Source organism: Metarhizium acridum (assembly GCF_019434415.1).
Source record: "Metarhizium acridum strain ARSEF 324 chromosome Unknown scaffold_29, whole genome shotgun sequence".
In the NCBI taxonomy this organism is placed as follows: Eukaryota; Fungi; Ascomycota; class Sordariomycetes; order Hypocreales; family Clavicipitaceae; genus Metarhizium; species Metarhizium acridum.
The window spans coordinates 428,164-443,272 of NW_027094017.1; the positions used below are offsets into that span (position 1 = coordinate 428,164).

The window sequence follows — 15,109 nt, forward strand, 5'->3', positions numbered from 1 at the left end:
CATACGACAGAAGAGAGGTCTAGGCCGAGGAGAGAGCGGCAAGCTTCGGTAACAAAAACACCGCCAGTCACATCTTTGTCCATTGTCCCATCTGGCGTCGCGAAGAGATCGATCTCCCTCGGCGGCCAAGGCGTAGGGAAAAGCCCTGGACCTAAACAGACACTTTTGCCATGTGGAAGAAGCTGCTGAAACTTGCTGGGCCCTGGCGGGGCCCTGTTAGATCCCACATCCAGCTCATGAAAGCGTGGGATACAAGACTGACACTTGTGAGTACATACCAACCCGTTGACGCGTACTCGGTGCCACATATCACACGTAATCCCGCTGTATCCGTGAGCTACAGCGTTCAATGACAGACTTGCCGTCTTGCTTCTACACTCAGAAGCTAGTCCCGGCACGGCGTCGAGGTTGTCGAGGAGATGATGGATAATACGATCATGCGAGTGAAGATATACCACGCACCCCCCTCCCCCTTTCTGCTCTGAAGCCTCCAAGACGTCCCCTGGTAGCCCAGCTGCAATGCCGTATAGCCAATAGCTCCCTCCGACAGGGTTGGCGGAGGCCTAGATGTATTTGCCTAGTGCTTAATCTTGCCCATGTAAATAGAGTACAAAGACATGCATACACAAGTGATGTTGCAAAAGCGACGCCACCAACTTGTAACGATACCTCGCACCGAGGGCAACAAGGGATGAACATGGGAAGCTGTTCCCCGCCGCAAATCTTGATGGACCTGTACTGGAGCCGGGGATGGAAGAAGAGGAATTTCTTGCTTTTTGAGGCAGACCCTTGGCTGGGGCTTGGCCGTCCTTTACAATCTTGGAATGGAGACAAGTCTAGCCGGCGCCCGGACAGCAACAACGGCAAGTACGGCGAAACCCGGCCTGGGCTCGGGGCTCCACATCTTCTGATTGATGTATACTGATTGGTTCAATTTATTTTTGCCGCGCCGGCTAAAAAGCAAGAGGGGCTGGGCGGATCTGATAACGTTATTGAGCTACTCGTCCGGTTTCTGATTTGTGCACCACGCACGTATGTAACGCACTTGGGTGTCCAAGTCGAGATGACGCGTTTTTTTTTCTCGTGGCGTTTTGGTTTTGATATATGATGAATGCCCTGGGGCCCTTAGCTGCACGCACATCCAGAGAGGTTCTTCTCCCATCAAAACATGAGTACCAGAAGTGTCACTGTGGATTAGTTTTTGTGGACGAGTGTGGCCTGCTTTTCCTGAATTATTCTTCAATTAGCTCAAAACAACAAACTCTAGTTAGGAACATGGCAGGTGAGAAAAGTGGAAAAGGGGCCAGTAATACCCAGGTGTCTGTCAGCGAAGCCGATAGAGACTATTGACTCTTGAGTCTTGAGGTTCGACAAAAGACTAGATCCGGCATCTAGGCAAGGTGGAGGAGAAGTGTGATATGGAGATGGAAACGACTGGAGATATCACTCTTACGGAGGTTGCAGCTCTCAGGCTGATCCTTAGGCTAGGTAACTAGATCAGAGAGCCTCCTTGGGCATGGTACCGAGATAACGAACTTGGCTTAGACTATGATGGACGAGTACCGACGGCGTCTTCACAGTCGCGTTTGACTTTGCAACGTTGAAACCCAACCGATGTGCGGCTGCATCTCTTGCATGATGCCGTTTCAGATTCTGATTCGTTCATGAAATCGCTCGGGAGTAAGCGGCATTATAATAACCGGCAATGATCCAACATGGAGGCGCCGAGTTCTAAACACTCTGCAGCGGTGTTCTCGTAGGAAGACCCTTGTCATAATCCGGCTTTTTTCTATACTTGTCCCCGTCTCTAGCAAGTTATGCCGCATTATGCGCCAAACTCGGCAATAATTGTACAAATAGCCAAGCCAATATCGGGCCTCGGCAGAAGCGGCTTGGCGTACGTGGCAGAATTTCGGACATTATGGCAGCTGGCGGGGGCGGCTCAAGACTTGAAGCCATTGTCGAGTTGGAGATGGGCGACCTGAGTATATTCCGATTTGATGAGTCATTAAATGTTATTTTTGACGCCGTGAGGCAATGACAATGCTCTGGGCGGGAGTGACCAGAGGCCCAAAACTTAGGGAGTCCACAAGAGGTGTTGCGGTGGACCAATTCAAAATCAATGCATGGCAGGTTGAGTTGGAATATGCTTCCTTGCTTGGCTTGTTGCGATGGGCTTTACCTGCTTTTGGACAGCACAGGTAAACGATGTATGCATTATTTCGTCTCTTTTCGTATAATAGAGGATTCCTCCTGTAGATCCTGAACTGCGCCGCGGGCATAAACAGCCAACGCCTAATATCTAATTTTTTATATTCCGTTTGTACCATCTTGTTAAATTGCAAAGTGCCATCTCTGCTAATGCCATTGTCAGTCGGTCTCATCCTCCTTCCGTCCAGCGAGACCCATCCAGTCCCAGCAAACTGTTTTCAGATATTAGCTAGGACAAACTTCACTCCTTTGGAAACCGTAATCCACTTACTCGTAAATCCAAGATCGTGCTTGAAATAGGCCTGCATGACATCCTCTCCAAAGACGGTGCCTTCCGGCCCCGAAGCAACGGCTTTCTTTCCCACCGCCAATCCAATCATGGGGGGCACTTCTTGGAGCTCTGCGAACTTGGGTTCCTGACCTAAATGCTTCTTCTGGACAAATTTGTGAATGTTCTGAGCGGCATAGTGGCCGCTGTGCATGGCCCAACCGCAGCGCTTAATGCCCGACCACTTGGTCAAGTCTCCGGCGCAGAGGTGGAATTCAGCATTCGGGGTGCCAGGGGAGAAAGTGCAACTGGGTTCATACCGTGTTAGTGATGCGTCAATACGACAAGGCGGGTTGTATTTTATTCCGTTGCCAAATGTGAGGTAGAAAAAACGAACTTGTTCTCGATTTTAACATAGCCTTCCTCATCAATTGCCGATGAAGGAAGATAAGTCGCCGTTGACTTGCTCTTGGACACAGCCATAATAACCTTACTGGCAGCAATTTTGTGCCCATTAGTAAACTCGAGCTCATACTTGGGTGGCCCGTTGGCGGTCTCAACCTCTCTGGTAGATGCGAGTCGATGGTTCATCAAAACATCAACGCCGGCTTCCCTAAGTAGCTCCAAGGCCTTGTCCTTGCACTCGTCTGAGAGATGCTCTGATGACAAAAGCTTGTCTCGGGAGTGAATGAGAGTAACCTTGACATCAGGCTTGACCAGCTTGAGCTCAGCTGCCATCTCGATGCCGACCGCTCCACCTCCAACAACAACTACGCCGTGCTGGGCGCTGGCAACTGAATGAATATGCTCCTCGACTTCAAGAAGATACTGCTTCCTCGTCAGAGATTGAGGCACGACAGGCCACACTCTCCGGAGACCGGTAGCAGCAACGAAATAGTCATACTCGTATGTGCTGGCAACCTTGGTGGTGCTGTCAATTGTAATGGCTGTTTTCGCCTCACAATCTACACTTGATACAGAGGCCTGGATGAACTTGATCTGGGGATTCTGTAGACCAGGGAGGTCTTGGAATTTAATCCAGACCTTCTTGGCATACTCTGCGTCAGCCAGGGCAAGCGGAGACCCAATCAAGTGATCTGACTCCCAATGTTAGGCGCGGGCGTTGTGATTGCTCTCATTTCGATTTGATTACAAAGTCTACTTACAAAAGCCATCTCTCTCATCAGCAATGGTAATGTCCCAGTTTACGCGGGGAAGGTTGGGGTGATGTTGGTATTCCTGCTGGAACATGCGTGGCGAGAGACCTTGTCCGAGGTCAAGAAGATTGGCGGCCACGGACAGGCCAGCATACGAACCTCCCGCAATGAACACTCTGACGGTTGGAGCGTCTGGCACATTCAGTACTGAACCCATTGTGGCGTTGCTGGCAGATGAGATGATGGCTGGCTGTGTTGAAGAAACTGTCTGGACATGTATGAAGTTGGAGAAGGTAAGTGGGATTTTGGAGGGCGCAATGTTGCCCTGTCGCAATAGACGAGTGTGGGGATGGAAGAAGAAGCTTGGCCCACGCGTGGAGACAGACGTTGGATGTCGGGGGCATATTAAGACGGCGAGTTGCTGGATGACCTTGGAGCTGGACCGAGTTTTGGTCCAAGAAGGCAACCGAGTGGCTGCCGTTCGCGAACCAGACGAACGGAGGGCTTGGATGGCAATGGAACCAAGGTTCTGGATTCCGTTGGCTCGGGGAGAAGAGCAGCGCGGCATTGTCGTTGACTGCTGGCACGGCACGAAAAGGCATTAGGAGGGCTGCACATGGTGCTGATCCCAAGCTGATTGATAAGTCTGCAGCACCAACACGGCTCACTTTTCCTGCTCCATGTTCTCCATATCCCTGCCACTAGGGACTTCTGCTAGTCGTTACGTATGCTGCTCAACAATCGGGTATTCACAAGGCCGAGGGCTGTATAAAACCGAATCCATAATGGAATCCGAACACGGTTCAAAGGGCCAGGCAAGGCAGGATGCTGTACACAGCGGACAGTCTAAGCAGGACGTCGTTCTGTATCCTCGGACGTCGGTGACTTGCTCGGCTAAGTTGGTTTGGACACCGCACGCAATTCCGGAGTGAAGGGCACACCGTCATGTGTGGCCATGGCAGCGGCCAGTCAGAACAAAAGAGTGGTTGCGACGCCAGGTGAGGGACGGACCAAATGAGGATGGACACGGCTTATCAGATCCTCATGAAGGCCGTGGTTGGCCGACAGGCGAAACACCTGACACAGAAGGAAGGAACAGCCGGACCCGCTTAGCGCAAAATAGCCCGAGGCGCTCTTTCCTTGTGCCACAATCTCTGACAGGATATCCAAAAAATCCTCCAAAATACATTTCCCTTCGCTCTTTGCTCCCAGCAGACTCCTTTAGCGCTATTGACTTGTGCTGGCATCGTGAGCCAGTGTTGTGTGACCAAGCGACCAGTCAGCTTGTGCCTTCACTCCGACTCCGTCCCGGGGGGGGCTGCCCGCCACGAACGCCAAATGTGGCGCCGAGAGAAATTATCTGATCCGAACCCCCCTACCGGACCTTGGGACCTTGCCAACTTGCCAACTTGCGAGCCACGTCCAGGCATCGGAGGGCCGTGTCCAGCTTACTTTGCTGGTTATGGAAGAGAGAAGGGGAGTGAGCAGGGATAGTTGAGCTGGTGGGAAGCAAGAATCTGCATGTCAGTTGACCGTCCACCGTCGTATATTTGTTTTACCCGACTGCCCACACATCTGACATCTCTCGTACGGAGTAGACTTGGCCCATTTGGCCCCTCAGCAACGTACAGCCCAAGTGGGCGCCTCGAGGATGGCACTACATTATAGAGGAGACAAAGTACCAGTACAAACAGGGGCCGTTTAACCGTCTTCTCTGGCCTTGGCGGCTCACGCAATCGCTGGGATACAAAGAAGGGACTTGAATGTACTCGTTCTCCAGCCTCTCTTTGTTTGCGGTGTAGCAGTCCTCTGAGCTTGTTACCATCTTCTCCACAACACATTGCAGGACTGGGCTTTAGCTCAGTCACTCATGAGCATAACTTCTTCCAAGGCCAGGGAGGCTTAATTCGTGGAGCCCATGATTGCAGGGGCTGTAATGCGTGCTTCACGAGAACGAATCGGTCCGGCAAAGTATTCGTAACCAGACCTTCTTTATCCATTACAGGACCAACTGGCCATGCTCGAGATGGCAGATCCAAAGAATATCTAACACTGGATTACGGGAAGCAATCCAGGTCTGAGCAAAACATCGACCCGGGTCGCACATCAGAGATAGTTTCCGACATTCATGGTGGGGGGGGGCAAAAGATCTGCACCAGTTCAGCTGTTTCCACCAAGCAGCTCTGTCCGTCTTCGAGACGGTCACCTGGACAAGCTATCTTCATTCTTCAGTCCCTTTCTGCCAAGATCAAGACCGTTCTAGCCTAGTGGTTCACATGGTCCTGTTTGGTCGCGAGGCTGTCATCCTCACAGAATACCTCTGCTGAAAGGCGCGTTCCACAGTGTTGCTATTGCATCATGGCAGCTGGAGACGACATTGTCAGTCCGGTGGGCGCACCAGCACAAGAGTCTGCTACAACAGACAATGAGTCCACGGGTGTTGCGGTTGAAAAACCACCTGCAAAGAACAACGTATGTACAGCCTTTGCCTCCTACTTGGACAAGCTGCCGAATCGCGTCTGCCAACCAAGGCCGTCGAGTCGTTGGCTCAGCTTTGGCTGACGACTAATTAATTTGAGTCGACAGTTCTTCAGTTTCTTTCAGCTGCTGTTCTACGCCAATCCCACATGGCTGGATTATCTTCTACTCATCTTCGGCACTCTTTGTGCCTGCTGTGCTGGTGTCCCGTTCCCTTTGATGGGTATTCTCTTTGGTCAGGTTCTCGACAACCTCAACGATGCTTCGTGCGATACAGAGAGTTCGAAAAGTACAGGCGACATTCAGTCCGAAGTCAACAAGAAGGTGCTGATACTGGTATATATCGCTATTGCCAACTTCATCGTCATATATCTTTACATTGTGTCGTGGAGCATATTTAGTCGCAGACTGGAGGCTCGAATAAGAGATCGATACTTTCAAACACTCCTCCGCCAGGATGCCACCTTTTACGACAGTCGCCAAGCTGGTGAACTCACGTCACGGTTGAACTCTGATATCCAGATCATCCAAGCCGGTACCTCTGAAAAGGTTGGTATCTGTATTGCCGTTAGTTCGTTCTTCATCTCATCATATGTCGTCGCGTTTGTGAGGGACACAAAGTTGGCTGCTATTCTTATCAGCTTAATTCCTGCATTTCTTTTGATGGCAGCAATTACGAGCATATTCACTCAAAAGTACGCTGCCCGTATGTCTGACGCGATTGCTTCAGCCTCCTCCATCGCTCAGGAGGCACTCTCACATATAGCAGTGGTCCAGGCCTTTGGAGCAGGCCCTCGCCTTGAAGCGAAGTTTGCTTCCACAATGATGGCTGCCCAAAAGGAGGGAATAAAGAAGGCCGTAACGGCTGCCATTCAGGCCGGGACCCTCTTTTTCATTTCGTATTCCGCTAATGCTTTGGCATTCTGGCAAGGAAGTCGACAGATTGCCGATGCTGTGGAAAACGGCGGAAACAACGTCTCTGTTGGAAGAACATACACGGTCATTTTTCTCCTTGTAGACGGTGAGTCCAGTATAAGACAAACTAAAAAACGAAACCAAAATATATCATGATCCTAACTAACGCTGGTAGCTTGTGTTATCCTTGGTTCCATTGCACCACTGCTCCCCATCATTGGGGCTGCAACCGCGTCATTCCAGAAGCTGAAAGCAGACATTGACGCCCCATCTAGGATTGACTCGCAGTCGGGTGATGGGGACAAGCTTCCCAATAATATCGACGGCTCAGTTGAGTTCCACGATGTCTCATTTGCCTACGTTTCTCGCCCTGATCGTCCTGTGCTGAGAGGAGTCTCTTTCTCCTGCCCTGCCGGCAAGCATACAGCACTAGTCGGCCTTTCTGGAAGTGGTAAATCTACAGTCGCAGGTCTCACAGCGAGGATATATGATCCTACAGATGGTATTGTGACGTTGGACGGGCACGACCTAAAGAACCTTAACGTGAAGAACCTACGAAGTTTCATGAGCTTGGTTCAGCAGGAACCATCACTTCTAGACAGATCCATATTGGAAAATATTGCCCTTGGCATTCTCAACTCTCCTTGGCCTGAGCATCAGCGGTTCCAGTCTGTGATTTTGGGATCTGGTCTAGCTGAAATTGCTGCCAAACTTGCGGCCGGAAAGGATCTAGCTTCTCTGGCCGAGGCATATGGCCCAGATATGGTCGATCTGGTCCAACTGGTTCGCGAGGCAGCCTCTCTAGCTGATGCCTCCACTTTCATAGGAAGACTTGAGTTCGGGTATGGAACTCAAGTCGGCATTGGTGGTAAACTGGTCAGTGGTGGTCAACGTCAAAGAATTGCTCTTGCTAGAGCACTTATTCGGGACCCCAAGATCCTTATTCTAGACGAGGCTACGGCTTCCCTGGACTCTGCCAGTGAGCATCGTATTCAAATGGCCATCGAATCCATTGCCAAGGGTCGGACTGTTATTGCCATTGCACACAGACTTTCTACTATCAAGAACGCAGACAACATCATCGTCATGAATGGTGGTGAAATCATCGAACAAGGTTCTCATTTGGAACTTATGACACTTAATGGTTCATATGCAGGCATGGTTCGTCTTCAGAACATTGAGTCTTTGCAGAACGATGACACCCCGTCCATGGCAAGTACTGCAAGAGGGGACGCCGACACGATAACTACAGAGAAGGACTCCGTGCTTGAGGAAAAGGCCGCAAACACAGTTCAGGCGCAAGACAAGGAACAACCTGCTCCGTACTCTGATGACATTATACCAGAAACTTCCGGTCTCGATTCCAACAAAACTGGCTGGCAAATCATTAAGGATTTGAGTCGTATGATGCGACCAAATTTGGCTTGGTTTCTGTTGGCTATTGCGGCTGGAACCATTGTTGGAGCAAGTTTCACTGGATCTGGTTTAATATTTGGTAACACCGTTGGAAGGCTAAGTCCGTGCAATGCCCCAGGTGACATTCGCTGGGCAGGGAAATTCTTTGGAGGCTTGTTCTTCATGTTAGCCGTCATCGAGCTTCTCGCCAATTCAATTAGCTGGTCCTCTTTTGGAAAAATCTCAGAGAAACTTCTCTACAAGGTCCGTGTACTTTGTTTCCGTTCTCTTTATGAACAAGGCTTGGACTGGCACCAGTCTGATGGGCGCACTCCAGCATCGTTATTGTCAGTCATTACGGCCGATGCTGCTGCTATCGGTGGCTTTAGCGGCTCCATCATTGGAAATTGCTTTTCAATCGTTGTCAACTTTGTTGTAGCCATCATTGTTTCGCATATTCTGGCATGGAAGATTGCTATAGTGTGCCTGGTGACGGTACCAATACTATTGGGATCAGGCATTCTGCAGCTTCGTGCTCTCACCAGATTTGAGCGGAAACATGCCGACGCGTTTTCAGATGCCATCGGCATTACCGTTGAGGCTGTCAATTCTTTCAAGACTATTTCGTCTTTATCCCTGGAAAACGAGATTCTGGGTAACTACCGCCGGACGCTTCGCCCGCCCTATAAGGCCATGGCGGCTGGCACTGCCTACGCCAATATTTGGCTCGCTATTTCTTATGGAACTAGTAACCTTATATATGCATTTGCCTACTGGTGGGGTTCAACGAGAATCACAAATGGAGAGTACACCTCTACCGAGTTTTTCGTCATTCTCGTGGCTATGCTAGTTAGTGCTCAGCTTTGGGGCAACATGTTTACCCTTGCCCCGGAGGTTTCGCGTGCCCGTGAAGCAGGATCCCGAATATTGAGTCTAATAGAAAAAGGTTCTTCCAAAGACCTGAAGATCAAGGAAATGGCTCTTTCGTCGACACAAACTACCGCCGCGGAGGACGTTGAAGCTGCTGCAGAGGGTCCTCCGAAGTCTACTTCCCCCAACAGGGGTGCTACCGTAACTTTCAAGGATGTTTCATTCGCGTACCCGGCCCGGCCGCATATTTCCATTGTCCAGGACATGTCGTTCACCATCCGAGCGGGCCAGTTTTGTGGCCTAGTCGGACCCTCAGGGGCGGGCAAATCTACCATCTTGTCACTTGTTCAAAGAATGTACCATCCAACGGGAGGGGCTATAGAAATCAATGGATCGAATATTTGTGCACGAGAGGGTACTGAGTTCCGAAACAATGTTGCCGTCGTCCCCCAAGATTGTGCTCTTTTTGATGGCACAATCAGGTTCAACGTCGGGCTCGGCGCGACGCCAAATCATGAGGCAACTGATGAAGAAATCAAAGAGGCTTGTCGTTTGGCTAATATACATGACACTATAATGGCACTCCCGGACGGATACAACACCGAGTGTGGTCCTAATGGATCGCGTTTGTCTGGGGGTCAGCGACAGCGGCTAGCCATTGCTCGAGCTTTAGTACGAAAACCTCAGCTTCTCCTTCTTGACGAAAGTACAAGTGCACTCGACGCTGAGAGCGAAAAGGCACTACAGGAAGGCCTGGAACGAGCCGCTAGAGGCATCACCGTCATTGCCATCACTCATCGCCTGCACACCGTCCGCAAAGCCGATGTTATTTTTGTTATTGAAGGTGGAACAATTGTAGAGAAGGGTCGTCATGAAGAGCTCGTGGAGAAAAGTGAAACATATAGAATTAACGCATTGCAGCAGATGCTTGGATCATGAAGAAATGGGTATAGAATTACAACTTCACCTAAGACAGAAATGCATACCTATGTTAATTAGTCGCAGAGAAGGCTGGTGCTAGGATGAAGGTGCCACTCAAATGACATTTTGAAAGGCTGTGTTCATTGGCGGTTTACCATTCGATATCCTGCAGCAGTAGACAGCTTTTGGCGACGAGCCAAGAAGTGACAGCTGCCGATGTTCTTGTTGACAACTCTTGACGATCCTTGACGAGAGTTGTACTATCTTCTGGAGGAGAATTTCTGTGCTCAGAGTGCTAACATGTACGAACTTGGAGCATATTTACGGAGACATGATCCTATTGTCGATGCCAGAAACGTGAAGGGGATTCTCCAAGCGAGTGAAGCCCTTGGATGAGTATGCCGAGTCTTTTTTCGGAAAGGGGTTCGGATGCGTGTAACACAAATAGGGGGTCATGTGGCATATGTATGGCACATGATGTAGTATTTAAAATGTATATCAGGTCGAAGTTGAGAGCCGGTCGTGATGGCTTGTGTCGAATACATGAAGTTATGCAAGTCATTTTCCTTCGGGTATCAGATTTAAGTACCTACCAAAGTACACCAGACGGTATTGGACTCTACGTGTGCACATGTGGGATAGTTCACGCGGCGTCATTGCAGCCAATTGGCCTTTGACTTCACAGCCCTGACTGCGGCCTCAAAATACTGCTTTCCGGATGAGTATGCACAACTGGACGTTGAGAAGATATTCTGGTCCATATGCACTGCTGTGTCGCCAGAGACAGCTGACACTTACTTTAGGCGGTGGCTTGAGACAGCGTGACTTGCTAGACTTTTAAGGTCGATCCAGTGGAACAGGCACTCAACCCCACATGTGTAAAAGACGAAATGGCATTGGACAGCGCGCCCGATGTGTAGTACGAAGATACCAGACTACATACCTCGTGCATCCTTCACACAGTACGGAGTATGGAGCACCTAGATCGGTACTTGCTTGGGCACTCTGCGCCGACACGCAGCACTTGACGGCAGAGCCGCTGCAGGCACGTCGACACTTGGAGGCTGCACCAAGTGGCCTGCGGCAACTCTGACCTGCAGCTGAGGCCACTCAACCAACCAGGCTTCTCCACCACACATGTGCAAGGCTAATGAGCGACTGTGGATTACGACAGCGTGGGCTTGCCAACCAGACCAGCATTTCGGCTCGGGCATCTCCCAGACATCCAGACTCATCCAACAAGTGTTCAATGTATGCTTCCGACGCCCCCCTTCGCCCTGGAGGAGCCATTGGATCTTGCGAGCCGCCACCGACTTGTGCTGTCGCGTGAACAAAGCGATCAGACCCTTCCCAGCGTTGAATTCCCCTGGGCTGTGCCTCTACCTGGGCACTAGTACTAGTCATCTAACCATCTTGTTCACCGGTTGCTGCGTGCAGCTTGACCACACGGTCGACCTAAAGCTCCATAATATCCTCCATGTGGCGCCAGTAGCGAAACCACTCCGGTTACATCTTCCACAATTCCAACTACATCTCGACCCGAGAATCCCTCCTCCATTCCTGGCACAGGCCCCGCCACTCGGATCTCTGACAACATTTGCACCTCGACTGGCCAACGTGAAGGAGGAGGGAGTTCGTACCTAGACTCAGAGGGCCTTGTTGCACTGCTGCCTGGCAGCGTGACCGACGCATACGAACTCGTCGAGTACGGCAAGATCCAGGAAAGCAAACAGGCACACGCCGTCGAGAAACGAAGGCAGGAGAAGCGAGACCGAAAGCGTCGGTGGATTGAAACACAGGACGAGATGAAGTTTTCCCACAGCATCCAGTTCAATGCTGTTCCGGACTGGAGCAGTCACTACATTGCCTACAGCAATCTGAAGAAGCTGTAAGTAAATGTTGCAAAGTTTTGCAATCGATATTCCCAGTCGTCTCCCGCTCCGATCATGACACAAACTCTCTGCTTACTCCAAGTCTCTCCGCCATCTAGTATCTACCAGCTCGAGAAGAATGCCCACCAATCACGAGCAGGTGGCGACTTAGAATCTCGGCCCCTCATCTCCAGCGAAGAACCGACAGAGGTATTCAGCAGGGCGCTTGGCATCGAGCTCGAGAAAATATGTTCCTTTTACGTTGCCAAGGAAGGAGAGCTGTTGGATGAAGTCAACCAGCTGGTCCGAGACGTCGCGGAAAGACCATCACTAGATAATCCTGACCTGCGGCGAATGTCACTCGGCGAGTGCAACCGTCCTCATCTGCGGCGGTTGAGCTCTACTGGTCTTGCCTCAGATGACGACATGGAGGACAGCGGAAGTGATGATGACGAGACGACTGGGTTGCACAAGCCGAAGAGTAATAGTGGTCGGCGGAGGACTAGTCGCCAACGTTGGCCAGCATCAGGCTGATTTGGCCGCGTCCTCGGAGTTTGCCCGTTCTGTACGAAGGCACAGTATCGTCGAGGACTTTGGTGATCAGTCAGTCATGTTTTCTTCAGGCTTATTCTCGTCCAGCATCATGTTGAAGAAGCGTATCATCAGCCTCTATGTACAGCTGTGTGAGCTCAAGTCGTACGCCCAACTGAACAAGACTGGTTTCAGTAAAGTCCTGAAAAAATTCGACAAGATACTGGACAAGGAACTCAAGGGGCCATTTATGAGGGCCAATGTTGACACGGCGTATCCCTTCAAGAATGAAACCAAGAAAATCATCGAAGAAAATATTGAAAAGATGGAGAACGCTTACGCCGAAGTTGTTACGGCTGGTGACCGAGAACTTGCTAAGAAGGACTTGCGGTCTCACCTGCGAGAACATGTCGTGTGGGAACGTAATACCGTGTGGAGAGACCTCATCGGTATTGAAAGGCGTGCCGAGGCGGCTAGATTTGGCCAATCTCTACTTGGCCAGGACCAGACCGCAGCACATAAGCGCCTACAAGGTGACGATGAGGAGATCGCGGCAACGAAACAATTCAGGACGCCTCTTGGTCGCCTCTCACTACCTACTTGGCTAACCGACTCCTCCATGCTCACTTTGCTGGGCTGTCTGGGCGCTTTCGCAGCACTTCTTGCCATTCCCATTATGGATAAGCCCGAGGAACAAAACTGCCTAGCCATGTTAGTCTTTGTCAGTTTGCTATGGGCAACCGAAGTAAGTTTTGCACCAAGGAGCCAAACGCTCAGGTTGTCTCTAACGCCCTGTCTGCTAGACTATTCCGTTGTTCGTGACATCGCTTCTCATCCCTTTCTTATCCGTTGTGCTCCAAGTCGTTTGCGACGAACATGGATCCAAGCGCAAACGTCTGGATGCTAAACAGGCTACGAACGCAATCTTTGCTGCTATGTGGAGTCCAGTTATCATGTTGCTTCTTGGTGGCTTCACACTTGCGGCTGCCCTCTCCAAGTGCAAGATAGATAAGCGTCTCGCCACACTCATCCTTAGCAAGGCCGGCACCCAGCCACGGACAGTGCTTGTAGCAAACATGTTTGTTGCTGCCTTTGCGTCAATGCTGATTAGCAATGTTGCTGCCCCCGTTTTGTGCTATTCCATCATCGAGGTATGTTGGCAAATTCTCATGTATAAAGCTCCGGGTTGAGGAATGCGACTAACCTGCGTCTCAGCCCATGTTACGTACTCTACCGTCTGATTCAGACATGTCCAAGGCCGTCATTATCGGAATCGCCCTTGCTTCCAATATCGGTGGCATGCTGTCACCAATTGCATCGCCGCAGAATGTAGTTGCTATGGGCATTATGAAGCCGGAGCCGACGTGGTTACAGTGGTTCTTCATTGTCATCCCTGTTGGTGCCGTCTCTATTGTTTTGATCTGGATGCTGTTGCTCGTGACATTCCAGCCAGGCAGGGGAACCGCCATTGCACCAATTCGCCCGGTCAAGGAACACTTCAGTGGCGTCCAGTGGTTTGTAAGCGTCGTCACCATTGTCACCATTGCTTTGTGGTGTGCAAGTCATCAGATGGACCATATTTTTGGCGATATGGGTGTAATTGCCATTATCCCCATTGTTCTTTTCTTCGGCATCGGAATCTTGACCAAGGAAGACTTCAACAACTTCCCCTGGACAATCATTATCCTGGCTGCAGGAGGCTTGTCCCTTGGCAAGGCTGTTCGATCATCCGGCTTGCTCCACACCGTTGCAGAACTTGTTTCAAAGAATGTCGAGGGCATGAGTTTGTACGGCGTGCTCGTCGTCTTTGCTTCACTAATCTTGGTGATTGCGACTTTCATCAGCCACACCGTGGCAGCACTGATCTTCTTGCCTCTGGTATTTGATGTCGGCATGTCTATGGATCAGCCGCACCCCAACCTATTGGTTATGGGTGGTGTATTGATGTGCAGTGCAGCCATGGGACTTCCCACTAGCGGCTTCCCCAATATGAGTAAGTTTTCTCAGTATTCATCTGGCTGTTGACCATGCGCTAATATGACGCAGCTGCTATCATGAAGGAGGATGCCACAGGGCAAAGATATCTCCGAGTCAAGCATTTTATCAGCAGAGGCATTCCCAGCAGTATTCTCACTCTCGCTGTTGTCATTACTCTTGGCTATGGCATTATGCAGGTTGCAGGATTGGATTAGAAAGCGTTCTTGAGCACAATTTATATGAACACTTGAGGGTTTCGTTAGCCGCGCATAGAATTGATGACGAGAATATATATGCAATATTGAGAAAACAAAAATTTGAAGCACGCTGTTTGATTCGACCAGTTGGCATATAGTTAAACATTTTACAATGTTTGTTTTAAACTTCTTTTTGACTCATCTACATGGCCGTGCAATTCACTACATTTATCAAAGGCCCAGTGAAAAACACAATGTGCCTGGCAGTACCCTAGCCAGAGAACCGTAACAGACCACGCAATAATATAGTTAATTTTT

The 15,109-nt window shown here is 50.3% G+C and overlaps 3 protein-coding genes across 3 annotated transcripts; 2 read left to right on the forward strand and 1 right to left on the reverse strand.

The window, feature by feature from the left end:
- Window positions 1–2,227: 2,227 nt before the first annotated feature.
- Window positions 2,228–3,853, reverse strand: J3458_004181 (uncharacterized protein; the record flags this gene model as incomplete). Its single annotated transcript, XM_007810007.2, has 4 exons — window positions 2,228–2,423; window positions 2,483–2,787; window positions 2,877–3,576; window positions 3,646–3,853. 4 exons carry the CDS (start codon window positions 3,851–3,853, stop codon window positions 2,371–2,373), a joined length of 1,266 nt encoding a protein of 421 aa, XP_007808198.2. The 3' UTR covers window positions 2,228–2,370.
- A 2,141-nt stretch (window positions 3,854–5,994) lies between these two features.
- Window positions 5,995–10,487, forward strand: J3458_004182 (uncharacterized protein; the record flags this gene model as incomplete). The annotated part of the gene is made up of 3 exons (XM_007810006.2): window positions 5,995–6,108; window positions 6,223–7,135; window positions 7,205–10,487. The coding sequence occupies 3 exons, from the start codon at window positions 5,995–5,997 to the stop codon at window positions 10,231–10,233; spliced, it is 4,056 nt and encodes a 1,351-aa protein (XP_007808197.2). The 3' UTR covers window positions 10,234–10,487.
- An 892-nt stretch (window positions 10,488–11,379) lies between these two features.
- Window positions 11,380–15,032, forward strand: PHO91 (low-affinity phosphate transporter). Its single transcript, XM_007810005.2, has 5 exons — window positions 11,380–12,103; window positions 12,206–13,362; window positions 13,421–13,768; window positions 13,833–14,610; window positions 14,664–15,032. Exons 2-5 carry the CDS (start codon window positions 12,505–12,507, stop codon window positions 14,807–14,809), a joined length of 2,130 nt encoding a protein of 709 aa, XP_007808196.2. The 5' UTR covers window positions 11,380–12,103; window positions 12,206–12,504; the 3' UTR covers window positions 14,810–15,032.
- Window positions 15,033–15,109: the final 77 nt, after the last annotated feature.

What these genes read in the sequence shown, in the direction of transcription:
- PHO91 (XM_007810005.2), top strand. Translation starts at nt 12,505, where the DNA reads ATGACGACATGGAGGACAGCGGAAGTGATGATGACGAGACGACTGGGT. An exon ending in GTTTGCTATGGGCAACCGAA is followed by an intron (nt 13,363 to 13,420) that starts GTAAGTTTTGCA and finishes CCTGTCTGCTAG; the next exon opens with ACTATTCCGTTGTTCGTGAC. An exon ending in TGTGCTATTCCATCATCGAG is followed by an intron (nt 13,769 to 13,832) that starts GTATGTTGGCAA and finishes CCTGCGTCTCAG; the next exon opens with CCCATGTTACGTACTCTACC.